This window comes from Sarcophilus harrisii, chromosome 3 (genome assembly GCF_902635505.1).
Source record: "Sarcophilus harrisii chromosome 3, mSarHar1.11, whole genome shotgun sequence".
NCBI lineage: Eukaryota > Metazoa > Chordata > Mammalia > Dasyuromorphia > Dasyuridae > Sarcophilus > Sarcophilus harrisii.
This window is the reverse complement of record NC_045428.1, coordinates 79,773,453-79,793,616: the sequence shown is the minus strand read 5'-3', so window position 1 is coordinate 79,793,616 and position 20,164 is coordinate 79,773,453. Positions and strand designations below refer to the sequence as shown.

The following is a 20,164-nucleotide window of genomic DNA, read 5'->3' as shown; positions in this document are numbered from 1 at the left end:
AATTCAACAAACATCAAATTCACAACTCGGGCACGGAATAGAACTTTCCCTTGTTGGCTCATCCATCTTTTGATACATAAAATAATCCCAAAGTAGTCAATCTACGGCTGCTTTGTTTTTGGCAGAAAAAGATATTAAGCAGTTTTATGGATAATTGAAATCCTCTATTACTATTATATTGTGCCTCATTGCTAGATTGGTAATTTGTTCCTGAACTCTTCATTTATTTCTTCTTTTTGTCTAGGGAGTCTGACATATGCTCTAATTTAAACATCCTTCATTGATTCAAATGCTTTCCTCCATGCTTCTATACCCTACCTTATCTGTTTATTATATTTCTTTATTTGAATACTTCTTAATATACAATGTTTCTTCTCTTCCCTTCCTTCCTCTTGAACCTGTTATTTATTCTGCTTCTTTGGAATAGGATTAAGCATGTAGAACACTAACTCATACTCACACACACTCCCCAAAAGGGAGACAACTATTACTTCTGTATTTGCTGGGGCAACCTTAGTAAGTAGTCAGAATATAACACTGTAGCTTCTGAGACCCCATTGATATGCTCCTAATTCACATTCAGCCAGTAGACAACTTTTAAGGGAGATTTTTAAATTAAATAGAATAAGAAGAACAAATGTTATAAACCATTTCTCCCATAGACTTGAAATGCACTCTCCTATCAGCACTTTTTCAGGGAGAGTGTATATGAACTTATTCATTATCATGAGTGTATATCAACTTATTATCATAATAATGAGGAACACAGGTGACAATAAACTTAGAAGTCTGGAACTATAGGACCTTGATGTCTTTTCTTTCTCTTGAACTACCCTCATCAAGTTCACTGCTGGGCATGGTGTCTGTGCTGGATGGATGATTCTGAAGAGTTGCCTTATTCCTAGGATGGGTCTTTCTAATGTTAGGCTGGGTTTGCCTTTCATAGGGTCTAGCATCTTTGCTGGTTGGGTTGCTTCACTGTTACTATGTGACTATATTCTGTGTCACTATGTGACTGTTACTATGTGACTGCTTTATTCTTATGCTGAATTGTTCCCTTTTTCATCTGGGGTTGTCCCAGGTAGTAGGTGCCATGTGGGCCATGTGGAAAGATATGGCTTCTCTGGTTAATTTTCAAAATCCTCTTTCTGGGTCAAGGCTGTATTCCCCCAATGAGAATCCTCATTTTAACTTATCATGAGCATTCAGCACATTTCTCAAAATCTTGTACCCAATAATAACCAAATGGTTCTTAGTTTTCCACCCTTTTATTTTTTTTTTAAATCCAAGTTTCCTCTGTTCGTCTTAAGCAAATGAATATCTAAGAAACAAGGTACTAAGGCAATCTATTTACTGGGGACAAATTCTTTGTGTCATGAAAATCTTCCTGTCAAAAACTCCCATTGCCTCTATCTTTATCTCTTATAACCTACATCTTATCAAAATCTGAAAGAGACACTATATTATATAGGCTTACAGAACTACATGAAGACATGGGTTTCATTCCACTAAATCTCAGCATTACCTCAGAAGTCAAATCTATCTCTTGCATTAAGACTTTTAATCTTTTTTTTGTTGCTGAAATTTTGAGCATTTGTGAATAAAGAAAGAGTCAAAGATAAGTTTAAGGTTATAAACCTCAGACTGAATGGATAGCTGGAAATATGGTGGCTCTATCAATAAATAAAGAAGTTTGAAGGAAGGTGTTTAGGTAGCAATATAATGAGATGTTATGAATTATTTGTAGCTGACATTTATTTATTACTTCATATTATACTAAACATTTCAAATATATATCATCATCAGATTCCAACAACAACTATGTGAGGCAAGTGTTATTATTATTTCCCTTTTTAAAGATGTCACAAGGTAAGTGTTAGAGATGGATTTGGGATATGCTGAATTTGAAATGGTGATAAAGCATTGAGAAGGGGATGTCCCAAAGGGAGTTGCTAATTTGAAAATAGAGTTCAAGAGAGAGGATAGTGTAGAATAACATTTCATTGGTGTGGTGATATGCTGGTGAGAAAATTCTCTCTACCAATAAAGACCAACTACTGTACTAAAATTTATATCTTATAGAATTACCTGTGTCACTAGGAGATTAAATAATATAAGTAACATAGCCAATGATCAGAGGTGGAATGACCATCCAGATTTTTCTCAAGTCCGAGGACAGCACTCCAAACTACTTCTTATTTCAATTTTTTAAAAGAGAGAGATTAGGACTTAATATATAGATTTTTGAATCATCTGCATTAAAATTTTCATTAACAACAAGAGCTGATAAAATCACCAAAAAAGACATAGAATAATAATAAATAATAACATTAAATAATAAATAAAGAAGAGAAAGAATAATGATAGTATTGATGTAGTACTTTAAGGTTTACAAAGTGCTTTACATATGGTATCTCATTTGGCCCTCACAGAAACCCAGTATAAAAATGGACCTAGTGACCCATAGTATGATAAGCACTATGATTATCCCGACTTTATAGATAAGGAAATCAAAACTCATCAAAGTTAAATGTTATGCCCATAGTCATATAGCTATTAAGTATCTGAGGCAGAATTTGAATTTGGGCCTTCCTGACTGCAAGTGCATGTTAGTTATATGCCAGCTAGTTACATTTATAATAGTAATCTATCTACTTACCTACCTACCTACCTATCTATCCATCTGTCTGTTTATCTATCCATCTATCCATCTAAAGAAAGAGAAGAGAGGAGAAAGGCAACAGAGAGAGGAGAGACAGAGAGAGACAGGAGAGAGTTGAGAGACACAGAGATAGAGAGATAGAGAGAGACACACAGAGAGAAATAGAAAGAAGAAGGAGCAAGTTACTTAATTCCAATAGAAAGAAAAAAAGAAAGGAAGGAAGAAAGGAAGGAAGGAAGAAAGGAAGGAAGGAAAGAAGGAAGCATGTTTAAGGTGGGCAAGCTCCCAGAGAAAATGAGTGTGGGAAGAAATTATTGAGAAGATAAGAAGAGACTTCAGTAAGAAGAAGGGCCATCTTTTCCTCTAAGTTATTTAAATAACAAAAAAAAAGAAAAAGTGATAAATTATGTTCAGGATTTTAAAGTCTGAAGTAGGACTGAAGAGGAAGATCAAGATGGAAGACATCATTTCTTAATAAAATAGAAGCTGGGGTGCTCTTCTGAGAGGGAAGAATAGCGGGAGTGCTCTTCTGAGAGGGAAGAATTAAGGGGAATATAGAAGATACTTGTAGAGAGAGAAAGAGTATGATAATGAATCAATGGGGAAGAATGAAAGAATTGCCATACAGCTCTGACAGCCAAGTTGAAATTAAATAATATAAAAATAAAAGATATATAAAATGATCATATCAATAATCATAGTTATGTGACTTTCTCTAGCATAAATCAATAATGCAAGACTAAGAACAAAGACGATGAAGAATGGAGGCTACGGTTTAGGAAGGCATAAGTTATATTAGGAAATGAGTTTGAATTAGTCTATGTGGAAAGCAGTATCAAATGCTCAAGAATAATTGAAACATATTTAGGTTTTGGATATCATAGATTGCATATTAGTAAGGATAACTAATTCAGGATATTAAAGAAGGATTTGTATATATTAATATAAGGGGAAGAACTATAGACTAAGGATAGAGGAAAACAAGCAGATAAAGAAAAAAGGAAAAGAAGAGGCAGGAGAGCATAAAAGACAAAAAGTGGAATTAAGAAAAAAAATGCATTCAAAGCTTTAAAGGCTAATAAATCCAAGTCTTTTTCCTGGTTATTTTTATACTATTTGCCATTACATTACATGCTTTGTTTATAAAGGGCTAACTCTCTTTAGCAACATTTTATACATGCCAAAAATAGCTACGGAGAGTAGGAGAACATATAATTTATAAACTAAAGGCAGAACAAAGTCATGTCCCGAATCTTCATTCTTACCAAAAAGAAATACTCAAATTCTAGAATTCAGAGTAATTTAATCTGGTTGATCAAGCTTTCCTTCGACTCATAGTTAAAAATAAACAAATCATTGGAAATCATTAAAGTCTGATGTTTATGAAAGAAGGGATAAACTAGCTTTTAAAATGTGATGAAAATACAGAGAGGTAAAAATGTACAATTGATCAATTATGAGCCCTTGACATTCCTTTGAGGCACATAGAAAATGTTTTTGATTCTTTCTGTCAGAGAGGAACTGAGGCACAACTTCCTGAAGTTTATTTTTAAAGCTATTATTGAATTAAATTTAAGTAAGAAGAGACAAAAATGGAAGTTCCTCCTTTTCATCCAGCCTAGTATTATAGATACTAGAATATGATGATGCTTATGGTAAACTTGAGATTGAAGTGAGCATGCCAAAAACATCATGGAGGCAAGAAAGGAGCTGGAAAGACTTCTTAGGTATTTTTGGTCTAAAACAAGGTATTAAAATCATAGACTTTGGAAAAGACCAGGTGAAACGTTTATCTCCAGATCAATCTTGAGGCCTTTCAGAGGTTTTTAGTGGTCAAGAAAAATCAAAAGGAAGAAATATCTTTGTAACTGCAGAAAGGGAAAACAGTAGCCATAGATGGATCTTTACCTGAAGATCCTGAAACTGGAAAAATATCAACCGAAATTGGAATTACTGAGCAAATTCCAAAAGGAACAACAGAAAAAGGATATTTTCAAAGAAAGTTATAAACATTTATGGATTAGAAAAGAAGTAAATCTGATTCTGAAGGAGGGTTCCTATCACCTCCATCTACTTATTAATTTACTGATACGTCACATGATATAATTGCTCTTTATTTAAACAAAATTTTCTTAAATTTACTTAAATTCTTACCACTTGGTGAGAAAAACAGGGCAGATTTTATCATAGGATCCCTGGAAAGGACCTTGTCCAGTCTTCTCATTTCACAAATGAGGAAGTTAGATAGAATGAATTTGTAGCTTTTTCAGATTCCCAAGGTATAAATGTTCATGCTAAAAATAAACTAATCTGAGAGAAGCAGTTTGACTTGGTTCCAGAATACTTCTGGCATTATTATTATTATTACTGATAACACTTGAAATAGCCAAGAAATATATTCAGGACTTGCTGGGCTATATTATACCATTATATTTTTGCACGCATTTTGACACAAGGCAACATATTCCAGGTTTTTTTCCTTTTCTTTTTTGGTTGAGGCTTAAAAGGAAGTCCAGTTTAGTTTTCTCTTTTTCTTTTTTTTCTTTTTCTTTCTTTCTTTCTTTCTTTTTCTTTTTTTTTTTTTGGTAGAATGGGAGTAGCCTAGTAATTAAAAGAATTAAAAGACTACTGAGACAGGAAAAGAATTTTTTTAATGCAACTTTTTCTCTCCATGGGGTCACTTGAGAGTTCCTCTACTTTTGACCTTTGCCTAAAACAGATGTCAACAACTCTGTTTTACATTTGTGATCCAATTTGCCTTTAAAAATCTTGCATGTCATATCCTGACCCTCTTGGACTATATTCTAGTCCACTATGTGTGAGCCAGATAAAACATAGCTATAGTCCTGGAAAATGGGGCAGAGACTAGGCAGTTTATCAGATATATAGCAATCACAATCCACTGTCTGAGGGTAAATCAGAAGCTGAAAAAAACTCAGTACAGTTTTTGTTTTGTTTTGTTTTGTTTTACCCATAAAGGGGGAAGACTGCATCAGTGTCAAGTTAAGATTTCTATTGGTTTTAGATCTTTCCAGAAGTCAAAAGTAATTGATTACAAATATAACTAGATAGGAAGGGTTATGTTACATTTTTAAAGGCACCAAGGCACCACATTCATTTACAAAGAAGTACTAGGAGGAGGAAGGGAGGGCAGGAAAGAGCAAGAGAAATAAGGAGAAAAGGAGGGAAAGGGAAGGAAAGGGAGAGAGAGGGGAGGGCAAAGGGGATTTAGAGGGGGGAAATAGTGGGAAGAAGATAGAATGAAAGGGATGGAAAAAGAAAAAGAAGGAGGAAGAGGGAGGAAAAGGAAAGGAGAAAAAGGAGGGAAGGAGAGAGACGGAGACACGCGAAGACGGAGACACAGAGAGAGACAGAGACAAAGAGGTGGTAGAGACAAATATTAGAAAAAAACTTCAGAGGAGGTGGTAGATGAGTCTTAAAGGAAACTAAAGATTCTAAAGCATGGTAGTAAAAAATTGTTGTTATATTCATGTTGTGGATTATAATGGATTGTCTGGGCTTTGGTTCACTTCCATAGCATGGAGAAAAAGTGTATTATATGCTTGCATGCAGGCAAGAGATGTGATGAGTTCAGGATCCACAGGAAACTAGGAAAGGCTGGTTAGATTCATATTATGGGAGGTTTCAAATACCAAGCTGAAGATTTTGCCATTTATTTAGATGTAACTGGAATCCACCCAATGGAAATATAATTCCCCTGTCATATCTGTGGGAAGAATTTTGTAGGAAGAATATATTCATAGCTGTGAAGTGGATAGATTGAGGAGAGGAGACACTAAACCAATAAGGAGAATGATCTAAGTAAGGATTGATGAAGTTCTAAACTATGATGACTCACATATACATACTGTACCCATAATTTTCTAGAGTATCCAGAAAAGCCAGAAAGTTCATATTCCCTTAAACTTGTCTAAGAGTCTGCATCTGGGTATGTTTACACAGAAATATACTAGATTTACTTTTAACAGTGATATATCCTCCCTGATGAAAAAACTGATTCCCAACTCTCATCAAGAAATGCATCCATTCATTGTTCATATCCAGAGTACAAGTATTGCTTGAACTCATCATGATCACAAAATTCTATCCCAGTCAGGATAGCAAATCCTATAATCTGCTCATCACAATTCTCCTTAACCAGTTATAGGCCAACTGAGCAACATCTACTTCTGTCATGAATACCAGCATTAGGGGAAGCTCCTGATACTTCTTTTAGAATCTCTGGATGAGTGTTTTAGGGGTAACAATCACCCCTAAAGGTACCTGTGTCTACTTTGCCTCCGCCTTAGCTTCCAGTCCCTGAATTCCAAGAATACATTTCACAGGGATATTATAAAGATCAAATGATATGATGTATGTAAAAAGCTTGAACACTTTAAAATGTTATAAAAATGTCAGCTTGTATTATTACTGTTTTAGCCTCAGATTTGCATAGAACTAATTAATGTTGAGTAAGAGGGCTATACTTATTTAGGTATGCATAACCCTAATTATTTCTTTTTTCTTTGTAAATGCCTAAGACTATACATTTTTAAACATTATTTCTCTTGGTTTTTTTTTTTTTTTAGCATCAAATCCTTAAATGAAAATCTGTTTCCCAGTTTATATATGACATACCTTGTTTATAATTTTCTTCTGGATGATTTTTTTTTAACAAGGAATTGCTCATAAAAAAAAAGAAAGGTTAGAAGTGTTTGAACTGTACTTTTGGTAAGACTCAAAGAATAAAAACTATTCTAGGGATCAAGTTTTATCTATTCTTGAGATTTCTACAGCTTAGTCAGGAAAACCACATCTTCCTCCTTTGGCTGCTCTTGAACTCAGACCTGACCAGACATGTAACATTCAGTGAATTCAGTAAAGTCCTACAATTCCCAACAAATAGTAAATATTTATTTGTTGGCTGAATGATGGAACTAATTATTCTTTCATTCTCAATTACATTTCCTCCTCCATTTTCTCAGTACATATGTCCTGGTTCACAGACATTCATGTTGGGAAAGGAGCTTTTTTGATCTTTTGGGTCTCTGGTGAGAGAATGAATGAATTTTGAAAAATAATTATCTCTACCCATATTTATGTTGGAACATTTTGTTCTTCTAGAAGTGTATTTTTACTATGTACTATTTTCACAACTTTTCTTTTTTGACTGGTCAACTTATAATTGTTCAAATGTTTATTGATTCTTCTAAGTACCAGGCTGCAAATAGACTAAGGGCACTTGATTTCCTCATCACTGGAGCAATGATTTAAAAATGTTTTTGTTTTTGTTTTTGGTGTTTAGATCTTTAGCAATTTACTTGCTCTACCTCCTGACTATAAGGATTGGGACCACAGAGACCACTAAGATCTCCAGTAGTTCAAACAATTGACTTAGAAACAACTAAAAGAGAGCTAGGAAGAGTCAATGTTGTTGACTTCTTCCTATTAGGAATAAGTGAATAACAAAGTAGAGCACCAAATCAAAGATTTAGAGTTGGAAACTTAGTCATTTAGTCAATCACTCTCATTTTACAGATAAGGAAATGGAAGCCTAGAGAAATGGAATAATTTGTCAAAGATTACACAGTTCAAAGTCTCACAGTGACAGAATAGCTATGAGTAAGTTAATTCATTCTTTCTCTGTCCCTTTTTCTCCATCAAATTTAGAATGATTTTCTATGCCAGATAGGATGTTTAACATACAACCATCAACTTTAACAGTTTCCTATTCAGATTTTCATGTATTTATCCTCTTTTGTCTTTACATTTTAGTTTCCCTCAAAACTAGTTTAGATCATCGATATATACAGACTTTGGGGGACATCATATTATGGGCTTGACTAGACAGTGAGGTCTTCATGTAGAGCATGATGACCACTTGTCCAAGTAAAGTTGATTCCTATCTAGATATGATGGACTAGATGACCAAAGGTCTTTTGTGAGATTCTATGAGTCCAAGTTAGGGGGTGAACTAGGAATAGAACTAAAGACATAAATATTTGTTGTTTACTGTTAGGAGTCATGCCATTTTTGTCGATTTCCACTAAAAAACTTCAAATAATGTAATTGACAGAAACTACCCTGCTTTCAATAGCCATTCACTTTTGTTTTCTGAGATCTAACTTTCTGTTATTATCGGATTTATAAAGTTCTAACTTAAGCTAAGATGTGAAAGGTGATTATTCTTATATTCTTACATTATTACTCAGAAACATACATGACATTAAATGTTACTTGTTATTTTTTTTTTAACACAAAACGATACTTGTTTTTTTTTTTTCACCCCCCAGAAAATTTTAATGTGTCTGTTCAGCTGAAGTTGATTGAATTCCATAATGGAGGATTAAAATTGACCTGCCACTATCCTGAAAATGTCCGGGACTTTAAAATGCAGTTGATGAGAGCGACTAGAAAGCAAAAAGTCTGTGAACTCCAAAAGCTTAAGCATGATATTAAAATGACTAATGAGTTGGTATCTTGTCAACCCGAGCTTTCTAATACAAGTGTAATTTTCTTCTTGACGGACTTGGACAGCACTCATACTGATCATTACTTCTGTAGCCTGCATATTAGTTTTCCTCCTCCTTTCCAGAACAGTACTTCAAATGGAGCTTATTTACATATCTATGGTAAGAGAACTTTCAAATTCTATTGTGCTTAAAAGGATATTTCCTCTAATAGTAGTGGGAAAAAAGCCATTTTCTTAGAGACATGTGCACATGCAGTTTGTTAAATATTATAAAATAAATCAACAAGTCAAATGCCTTTGGCATTGGCATTCTTCTAGCTTCAGTAAGTCTCAATTATTTTCCAATGGAAAAATTTAAGGTGGTAACTTTAAATTTTATTTTTATTAAAAAGTTACAGAAACATTTTTTAACTCATTGATATTGAAAAATCCCAAAATAGCTAACATTTATTAGCTCTTTAAGGTTTGCAAACCTTTTCATTTTTCCCTCTCAACACAACTCTCCAAGATAGGTGCTATTATCATACCCTTTTCAGAGATGATAAAACTGAGCCTGAGTGGGAGTAAGTGACTTGCCCAGAGTCACACAGTTAGGGGCAAGGATTAAACTCAAATCTTCCTGAGTCTAATGTTTTTTACATTGTGCCATTTAGTTGCCTTATGTCATATTCCTTTTAAAGCATGTTCTTAAAAGCTAATAATCAACAATGATTCAAAATATAATTCTTTAGCCCCTATTATGTGCAAAGTGCTATATTAGGTGCTGGGGTTAAGAAATTTAAAACAGTAGCTTCAAGGAACTTAAAATCCACTGAGCAAAATATTAAGAAAAAAATCACTACACATGAAATGATGATAGCATAAACCTAAAACCTAAAGTTAGAGACAGAAACTTCAAAAAATGTTTAGCTGAACTATCTCGGGTTTAGTAGAAAAAGGGTTAAATATGGAATTATGAAGCTTGGGTTCAGAATCCAGCTCTGATAACCTGCCTTTCTTGAATAATGACGATGATATAGATGATTATAACAATAATTAATAAAAATAATAACAATCCCCTTACCTCTACCACACAGTCCATTACTACCTTATCTCTTAAAATCCTTATTTCCCTTCCTGTTCAGTATAAGCACCATCTTCTAGGCAAAACATTTCCTCAGTAATTAATTCTCAACCCCTCCTCAAATTTCAGCATCTACTTATTCCTATAGATGTTGTTTCCTCCCAATAGAATTAAACTCCTTGGGGTCAGGTCTTGCTTCACTTTTAACTTTGATTCCCCAGTTCCTTGCACACAGTCAGCTCTAAAGTTTAGTGCAATGGAGTTGACTCTGATTCTCCACTGATACAAATCAGCAAATACTCCACAACATATATTCTTAGAGGGTGTTTGAGTTTAGATTGAAATTTTAAGAGATCTGTCCCTGGCCATGAGCCAGTATATGTTGGAGCTTAAGACTAGAATTGAGGACTTCTTGACTGAAAGGTTCACCCTCTACTCACATTGTCACATTGCCTTTCCTTAAGAGTTATTACTAATAAAGGGAATAAAAGAATATAACATGGCATGTGACGTAAGACTAACAAAAAAGAGTGGATAAAAATTACTTTGAACATATCCAATGCTTATTCCTTACACAGCTTTTTGTTGCTCTTGTTTCAGTCGTTTTAGTCACTTCACTTTTTCATCTTGTTTTTCTGAGATTTCAGTGGTGTCTGAATCTTTGTGACCCCATCTGGGGTTTTCTTGCAAAGGTATTAAATGGTTTGCCATTTCCTTCTTGAAGTCATTTTACAGATGAGGACACTAAGGCAAATAGGATTAAATAACTTGACTGGGGTCACCACTACCTGGTTACCTCTTTTATGCAGATATAGAGAAGGCTAATCTACCAACCACGGACCATATGTATGTATGTATATGTATGTATGTATGTGTATGTATACAAATTTGTAAATATACAAATATATGCATACATATACATATATGTATGTGTGCAATTTTTGCTGTCCAAGTTGTTAACATAAGTTGATATTTATATTATTCTACATTTATTGAATGTCACAAGTGCTTAAAAAGCATATTCTGAGTCTCTTAAGGAGCTCTCTTAATACAGGAAAAATGATTTTCAAAATTACATTCCTAACACTAACATTTGTCTCATTTTTTTTTCCAATTTAGAATCAAAGTCTTGCTTCCATATGATCTTATGGCTGTCTATTGGAATTGCATGTCTCCTCTGTTTTATTGGAATATTTGTTGGCATATTTTCTTACTGTGTAAGAAAAAAGGTGAGAAGATTCTGTCTTTTCCTGTAAAAATCATTCCTCTACAAGATAGATGATACATTTTGGACCTAACTGACTGAAGAACATCAGGGAGATGTGCTTATTAGGGGAAAGGATGAATTGTATTTGCCAAAATATTTCAAGAAAATGAGAGCAACTTCTTTCCAGCTGTAGCTCCTGGCTAATTTAATCATCTGGATCAGAAAAGAAGAAGAGTCCTTAATATAAATCGGCAAGGTACTCAGGAATGAAATCTGCCTATTGGCTTTTTTTACAGTATGATAAGTGGAGTAGAGAGATGTAAGTAGACTGAGTTACCTGCCCAGTCTCTTGAACTTGAACCATGGAAGAATGGCAGGGCCCAGGGAGAGGGTCTTGCTCTTCCTAGATTACTGGGTTTGTTTTAGCTTCATAGCTCATTGTGGCTCTGAATTCAAAGAGCTGAAATTTCAATAAACAAGATGTTCTGTTAAACACACAAATATTCCTGATACCAAGAAAAAGAAACAAATAAATCCATGATAGACTAAATTTTGAAGAAGAGAGAAAATGGAAAGGAAGGGATATAACTTTAAGATAGGGTATGTGAGGGAATCTGGGCCAAAATGAGAAAAATCACACTTAAAAAAATATAAAGGCATGATATTTATGCAGAAAATTCTTCCTTTAAGGGCTACTATCACACATGTAGGACCATAAATATAGAACTGGTTGGTTATTGTCCTTAATTCTCAAAGAGGACCAAAATAACATTACTTTGTTAGAGTCAAGTTACAGTGTATCTGAATATGGTTGATCAGAGTGAAGAGATTTGCATCCCCTCAATTGGAGATGATGATGAGGTTAGTCACAGTAAGGTAGTTGTTAAAAATCCTCTTTTGGCTGGCCACAAGTTTAAAGTGAAAGAATTCACTTATTCCCAAATTATTAATTACAAAATGAAAGTTTATTGTTGGATAGAAACCAGTTTGATTTCTATAGTGGCAGAGTTCTATTGGGAAATGGAATTTGCTGCTGAGAGAATCCCTTCTCAGCGGGCAGAGAGAGTCCTAGCAGCTGAGGATGCTACTTTAGGCCTTCTGCAAGGAATTGAGCTGAAGGAAGCTTGTTATATGGGTATCTTGGTGGGAGGCTGGGACAGCCTGAGCTGATCAGACCAGGATTTCTCAATTGAATGAGAATTTAGAATTTCAGAAAGATCAATGGGAGTTGATTTGCCCTTGAATAGTGTTGCTTCTCTCACGCAGAGGATGGGTCCTCTGTCTAGACTCTTGGAGCCTGGGAGATCCTGATCTCTGAGATCAAATAAGGGGACACAATTTAATTTTAAAGGGAACACAATTTAGTGATAATCTTAAAGGGAACACAGCTTCAGTAAAGGGAACAGTTTCCCTCGCCTTCAAGAGCAGTATTGCTCTTGGTTGAACACAAATAGTCCTTATAGACATCTGGGGTAGTTTCTCTAATTTGGCATATCTCACATTTCCTTTGGGCTATTTCAATTCCACTTTGCTCATAAAGCGCAGCATTTTCTCTAATGAGAGCAGGCTATGTTGTATCTCCCAATAAGTAATTGATTCCAAAGTTCTTAAGAGATATAGAAACCTGAATGATAATTCCATTCCATTTCTGTATCATCTATAAAATGCAAGAGAGTTGTCATTTTGTGGATGTTATATAACTTACTCAAAGTCACACAGTTTATAACTCTTTCCACTCTTTACTGACTCCCTTTAGTGTCTGTTCTAAAAGCCTGACTTGATGCTCCTAAAACTTTGGGACTCACTCTAAGGATTCACGATTTCATAAGCTGTAACTCTTTTTTTTTTTTCTACCCCAAATACCAATACAGAGCTATGATTTAGAAAAATTCAAAGGAGTTTCTTGGGACACATAAAGGTTGAATTATTTGCCCAGAATCTGGCAAGGTTTTATAACAAATGGGAAAAGAAAGGTAGAGAACAAAGCTGGAAGGCAGAGGTTAGAAAACAGAGTAACTACTCACATTGTTAATGGGATGTTCTTTCTTTTCAGATGAGCCAAAATCAATCTCTTTTGCATGAAACTAATAGCGAATACATGCCTATGGCAGCAGTGACTGCAGCTAAAAACCCTGGATTCAAAGGTGGGTCTTGATTTAGGGATTTAATTAATGATTGGAGTATTAGGATCTAAATATTTATGTTTTCTTTTCAGAGTAAAAGTCCCTTTCTGCTTGGATTGATTTTAGCAGGTTTGATAGAAGCAAGAATTTCTGCAATTGAAGTTTGCTTTCATTTTACTACCGTGAGAGAAAAAAAAAAACACTCAGAAGTTGTGTCTATGCTAGTTCTTTGCATTGAATTCTTCATTGTTAGTTTAAAAGCTCAAAAATCTCCAGGATTAGAGTGAGGAGGAAGAGCAAATATGAGGGTGTGATCTAGTGATAGAGCATCATACTTCACCAATTTTGCAATTATCCTACTGACTTTGAGAAAAGAATAATAACATGAAACCATCCAAGAAAAGGCCTTAGAAATAATCGCACAATAGTCCAAGAGCTGGAAGGGATAACCATTTAATATTTTAAGTGTTTTCCCTCAACCATGGGTATCCTAAGCTCAGCTCTATTTAGATACTACTCATAATCACTGATTGGCACTGCGTTTTCTGGGTTCTAAAGAAAAAAATTTGGAATATAAATTCAGATAACAATTCATTTTCAATAAATAAACTCAGTATTTACTGACCAACTACTATGTATCAAGTACTATGCTATATGAAGAAGGGACCCCGAAACTTTAAAACTTCTTGAAGGAGAAATTCTCCTTGGACTCTGCCTCAGTGAGGGACCCTGCCCAAGGGAAACAAGATAACCAGCTTCATTCTGTTATCTAGGTGGAGTTGGTTCACTCCAGAGCAAAAGAATTCCAACCCTATTCAGTTAAAGAAACTCATTCAATTCTATTCAAATTCAGCTCAAGCTGAAATCCAGCTTGCAGCTAAAGACCTCCTCATAAAAATGGCAATTAAAAACTCATTTCTTTGTGGAGGTTCTAGACATGCCAGCTATGCTATGCTTGCTATGCCAAGGAGCTTCTGCCCACTGGAGAATATTCTTTTCCAGTGCTATCCTCTCTTTATCCTCACCTATTTCCCTAACAAGACTTTATGCCTCTGTTAGGATTTCGAACTTTACTTCCCAATCCCCATAATAAACCTCTTTTATCAATCTAGGTTTTCAGGTTTGTAAATTCCTTTACAGAGAATCACTGTGACTTCAGAAGGGGGTTCCCCAAAACGCCCTACCCTTGTGCCAAATCCCAAGGGGGTGCAGGGGAGCCAAACCTCTCCATTTGGTTCCCTGAACCCTGAAACTGCCACTAGACTTTATCATTTAACTCCCTGACCACCAGAAATCCTAATCTCATTTTGGTTCCCTAAATCTAGACCTTATCATTTGGTTCCTTATAAAAGGGAACCCCCAAACCTAAACCCCATCATATTTTTGGTTCCCATACCAGGAGCCCTGAAAACTAGACTTTACCTCATCATTATACATTGAGGATATAAGTACAGGAATTAAAAAAAAAAAAAACTCTTGAAAGAAGGTAGTGTAATGTAAGCGTAATAAGAAATATATTTTTTCTTAATACAGAAGAGCTTCTAGGACAGTGCCGTTTAGGCCCAGAAGATTGCCAGCTAGTAATCAGTCATTTAATATGTAATAAATAAACATTTATTAAGATTTTGTGACAAGTATTTATCATAATAGTCAATAAGCATTTATGATTTGTTAATATATTAGCACTTATGAAGAGACTACTATGTGTTGGTATGCTGTTAAGTGATTGGGCTATGAAGACAAAAATGAAATAGTTCCTCCACTCAAGGAATTTACATTTCCTTTTGGACAGTATATCATTAAATGCCAAATGAAGGGCACAGATATCTGCAGTTCCAAAAACTGAAAGTCAAAGAAATGTGGGATAAGGTGGTTGGGGAAGGCTTTTTGAAGATCTTAGTTTCCTCATTTGTGTTATACAGTTGGTTGAACCATATTAATTCTAAGGTCCCTTCTAGCTCCTAGAATCAATAAGGAGGTCAGATTTGAGATAGATCTTGAAAGATGGGCAAGATCTGGATAGCTGAAAAGATAGAGAAAGAGCATTCCATTAGGTAGCTCATTAAATAAAAGTCTGGCAAATGGTGGTCTCTTTACGACTAATTCTAAATTTGCATTACAGGCATGAGCACATAATCTGAAACTCAGGTGTCCAGCGGAGAAGCACACAAGTCAACTCTGCCTACTTGAAATTCTGTATTTTGATTCAACTCAGGGTTTTGAATTCATTTGGTTTACTATATACATGGATTCTAGTGATTATATATGTCAATCATTTTTCAACAGGTTGGGACAATAGGGCTCTGTTCAGAGCAGACATGTTTTGCTCATGGGATTTTTGGCCTCAGATAAAAATAAACGCATCCACCTTAAAAAGAGACAAAATAAGAATGAATCCAATGCTATGGACTCTCTTCTAAGGACATCTTCATATCACTGACAGACTACCTCTTTTTTCCTGTGGAATTCAATTTACTATATTTAGCAAACATCCTAGAAGCTTGAAATACACCCATAGGAAAATAAGGGGAAACACTTGAATTATACCTAAGAACTTTGAAAATACTGGGTAGTTCTGCAATGCTACAGTATTGCTCTGACTTCAGATATCTTAGCAATGCCAGGATGTAACTCAGGAAGGGCTTAAGTATATTTTATTTTCTACTAGTATTCTCTTATTTACTCATTTCCTTCTGTGCATCTACTTTTCTATCAAGCAGAGTCAAGGGGATATTTCTATATTATTTCTCTGAAGCTCAAAAAGACTAAATGGTACTTTGAGACCTTGATAAATATAATCTGTTTCCCTAAAACAATTGTTCTGTCACAGAAACCCAACTTGTTCCTTCAAATTTATTTAACCATATCTGCTACTTCAGTATCATCTTGATAGGAAATAATACTCAGAATTGCTATAGCTTCACCCAATATTATCAGCCCTCTGTTGTAGTATTTGGTGGCTTCCAGGCAATGTCATTTTCATAGATTGAATTTAAACAGAGGATTTTCTGTGGCAATCTGGCATCCTTCTAGTAGAATAACTGATAATTTGCTTGAAAAGTTCTAGTCTGGTTAAATGGCCAATAATCTTAACAAAAGTGTTCTTTGAACCTTATATCCTTATATTGTAATGGATCTCCCAGAATTTCTAGACCCAAGAAGATAGATAAAGATAGAAAGGTTTGTCATAGCCCACATGCTCCCTGGAATAAGCACTAGAAGTCTGTCTTCATCATAAAGGTTGAATGCCTTAGATCCTGGTCCTTTTGCCTTAAGTTTGAAAACAACTTAATGAGTTATAGGAACCTTATGCTGAATCAATTTACTTAAAAATCACTAGCAAGGAGGCAGCTAGGTGGTACAGTAGATAGCACACCAGCCCTAAATTCAGGAGGACCTGAGTTCAAATTTGGTCTCAGACACTTAACACTTCCTAGCTGTGTGACCCTGGGCAAGTAGCTTAACCCCATTTGCCTCAGGGAGGGGAAAAAACCTCACTAGCAAGGTCTGAATTTCTGATAGAACTATTAAGATGGTGGAGCTCTAGCTACATAGAATAGAACAAGATAGATTTCTTTTGAGGTCTCTTTTGGGTGGAATACATATAAAATGTCATCCTTGGTTCTAATATCCCCTCTGATTCATTTTGTAAAATACAAAATCACAGCTTCCAAGTTAAATAATGTATATAAGTTCTACTTTTGGCTCTTATGTTAAATGAATCTCTATAAATAAGCAAAACAAAAGTCTAGAATCCTTAATGTTTTAGTTGTCAAATAATATTAATAATTTTTGTGCTTTGAGTATCCATAGTGTTGAGTTTGTACAACACAATACTGAACTTGTAATTTGAATCATGTTGATGTTTACTGCCTTAAATTCACCTGAACTAACAAAATCACAGCTTCCAAGTTAAAAAATATGTATAAGTTCTACTTTTGTCTCTTATGTTAAATGAGTTTCTATTAGTATACAAAATGAAAGTCTAGAATCCTTAATGTTTTAGTTGTCAATAATATCATTATGTATACCTATGTGCTTTAAGTATGCATAGTGTTGAGTCTGTACAGTACAATACTGAACTTGTAATTTGAATCAAGTGTTGATGTTTACTGCCTTACATTCACCTGGATCAACTCTATTCAGAAGAGATTTTTCTACAAGTCTTTTTTGAGTGAGGGTGTCAAGAGTGGACAGATAGACTGAACTTTGGTATATTGGTATTTTGGCCAACAGCACATAAATACAATGTTTCTTCTGTCAACAGTACTGAACATTTCAAAGTTGAATTTATTAAAGGACAAAATTTCTGTGAAATTAATTTGGTTTAATAGATTTTCAAACGAATTACAAAAGTAATAAAGATAAAAGTTGTTTTTTGTTTTACAGATTTAGTGGTTTTCTTATTTTCTTGGGGGTGGAGTACTTTACTCAAAGTGTCTTTCTGAACTGGATTGGGGTGACAGGGAAGGAATCTTTATTTCACTTGAAACCCTGCCACCATTCATTTCAGGACCAGAGGCAATCATAGACAAGTGACCTGTGTGAATGCAGTAACTTCTGTCCCTGACTTTTCAAACTCAGATTGCTATGTGTTGCCTTCTTAGTATCTGATTCAGAATCATACAATGTTCAAAATGAAAGGGGGTTTAGAGATCATTTGATGTACTCTTTCATTTTTCCTTTGAGAATACTGGGGCTCAGAGAGGTGAAATTACTTGTCCAATGTCACACAGACAATTAGGAGCAGAGCAAGTTTCCAAGTTCTTTTCCCTTACATTTGCCAAACTAATCAAATTAAATACTGAAGGAATTCAACAAACATTTATTAAGTATTTATTATATGTAAGTCACTGTGCTAATTCCTGGGGATATAAAGGGAAGAAAGATGAAGGGAATAATCATTTATTAAGGACCTACTATGTATTAGATATTCTACTAAACACTTGTGATGATGCTATAATTACTCCCACTTTGTAATTGAGGAAATTTGTGTGGATAGACTTGACCAGAGATCACATAATTAGTTAAGTGTTGGAGTTAAATTCAGATCTATCTGACTCCAGACTCAGCTCTCTATTTCTTATGATAATTAATAAGTGTTTATTTATCGATTGATTGATCTGCTTTTGAGTAGACATCCATCTGATGATATGCATTCTTGGGCTCTAGTAAGTCAGTCACAAAATCTCTTAATCATACCATCATTCAGCTCCCATTTCTTAATATTGATGTAATATAGCTTTTAGGGGAAACAACAATAATTTCAAGGTCCCCTGACCTTAGGGGGCTTCTATTCTAATAATCTATCTGATTCCAAAGTCTTCTGGCCTCAGGATAGTCTCACAAATCAAACTCCCTAGATAACAGTGAATAGACCACTCCTCAGTTCATTGTTGACTGTCAGATGGATAATCTGTTGGTCAGTGATAACTAAATTCTTGAGACCACTTCTTGGTTCTACCCCTTAGACCATAAAATTAATATATCTATAACATGAAGAACTAGATAAATGTGTCTTCTTGCTTCTGCTTCTTTGTTAAATTCTCTTGGAATTTAGACTACTTCAATGGCATTACAATTACAATAAACTTTGCCCCTTGATTGGAAATGGATTCAAGCCTGCAAATTTTTTTGAGACACCTCATGACACCCATCTGTGACCTCAATTTTTGGGGTCCTTTCTGGATCTTTACAATATTAGGCCCCCAAAATCATGTGAAGTCATTTCACATGCCTTATGAAATCAAAGTATGCTATGTTTAGGACATTCCATTGATCTATTGACCTTTTGATAGCTAAAATTTATATATTTATAGAAGTGGATCCACATGTATACTTAAATACTTTATGTATTTGTCAACAAATCAATTAGATTTATTAAGCACCTAGCATGTGCCAGGTCCTGTGCAAACACTGAAAATATAAATATAAATAGAGAAAGAAATTGTCCTTACCCTCAAGGCCCTCATCTTTTAATAGAGGAAGAAAACACATAAAAGACAGTTGAAAATTGTGTGTGTGTGTGTGTGTGTGTATATATGCATGAATGTGTATGTGTATGAAAATGAAGGGGTCATTGTAGAAAAAGTTCAGAGAGCTAGAAGTGTGGCCTGCAGAGGAAGGAAGACAAATTTGTCCTGGGCATTCTTTATAAAACAGAGATTTTAGGATGAACCAACCAATTATAGGAAGAGGCCAAGGGGATGGCATCTATTTCCCATGGCTTTCATGGCATTCCAGATGGAGTTTCCAGAGAGAAGAGGATTCTGTGGATTAGGACTTTAAAGTTACTAAAGGAAAATGTGTCAGCTTATAAAAAGTGTTTAACATTTGCCAATGATTGAACAAATCAAGAAGAAAAAGAGGAAATAAGAGAGGAATAAGCAAGAAATTGGATTTAGCTAAGAATGAGAGTTTCTCAGGAATGCTTAAGTGTAGAAGGTTGGTTCAGAGATTACAAGTTTAGTAATCTACATGGTATAGACTCCATTAGGTTTATGAGGGGTTTTGGAGATACAGGTCAAAGACATTTTGGAAACTGGATAAGAATGTGTTTACTGAGAAGTTAAATCCTGATGTTACTCAAAAGGAATATTTAGATTAAAATATATATGAATTGATTCTCTGGAGACTC

The 20,164-nt window shown here is 34.7% G+C and overlaps 1 protein-coding gene across 1 annotated transcript in view; it reads left to right on the top strand.

Moving 5' to 3' along the window:
* Positions 1–16,946, top strand: part of ICOS (inducible T cell costimulator) — a 32,836-nt gene extending 15,890 nt beyond the window's left edge. The window contains exons 2-5 of the mRNA XM_012546436.3: positions 8,956–9,294; positions 11,317–11,426; positions 13,458–13,548; positions 15,650–16,946. Of these exons, the coding sequence (XP_012401890.1) occupies positions 8,956–9,294; positions 11,317–11,426; positions 13,458–13,548; positions 15,650–15,663 (554 nt within the window). The 3' untranslated portion in view covers positions 15,664–16,946. The remainder of the gene's footprint in view (positions 1–8,955; positions 9,295–11,316; positions 11,427–13,457; positions 13,549–15,649) is intronic.
* The last annotated feature ends 3,218 nt before the right edge of the window (positions 16,947–20,164 follow it).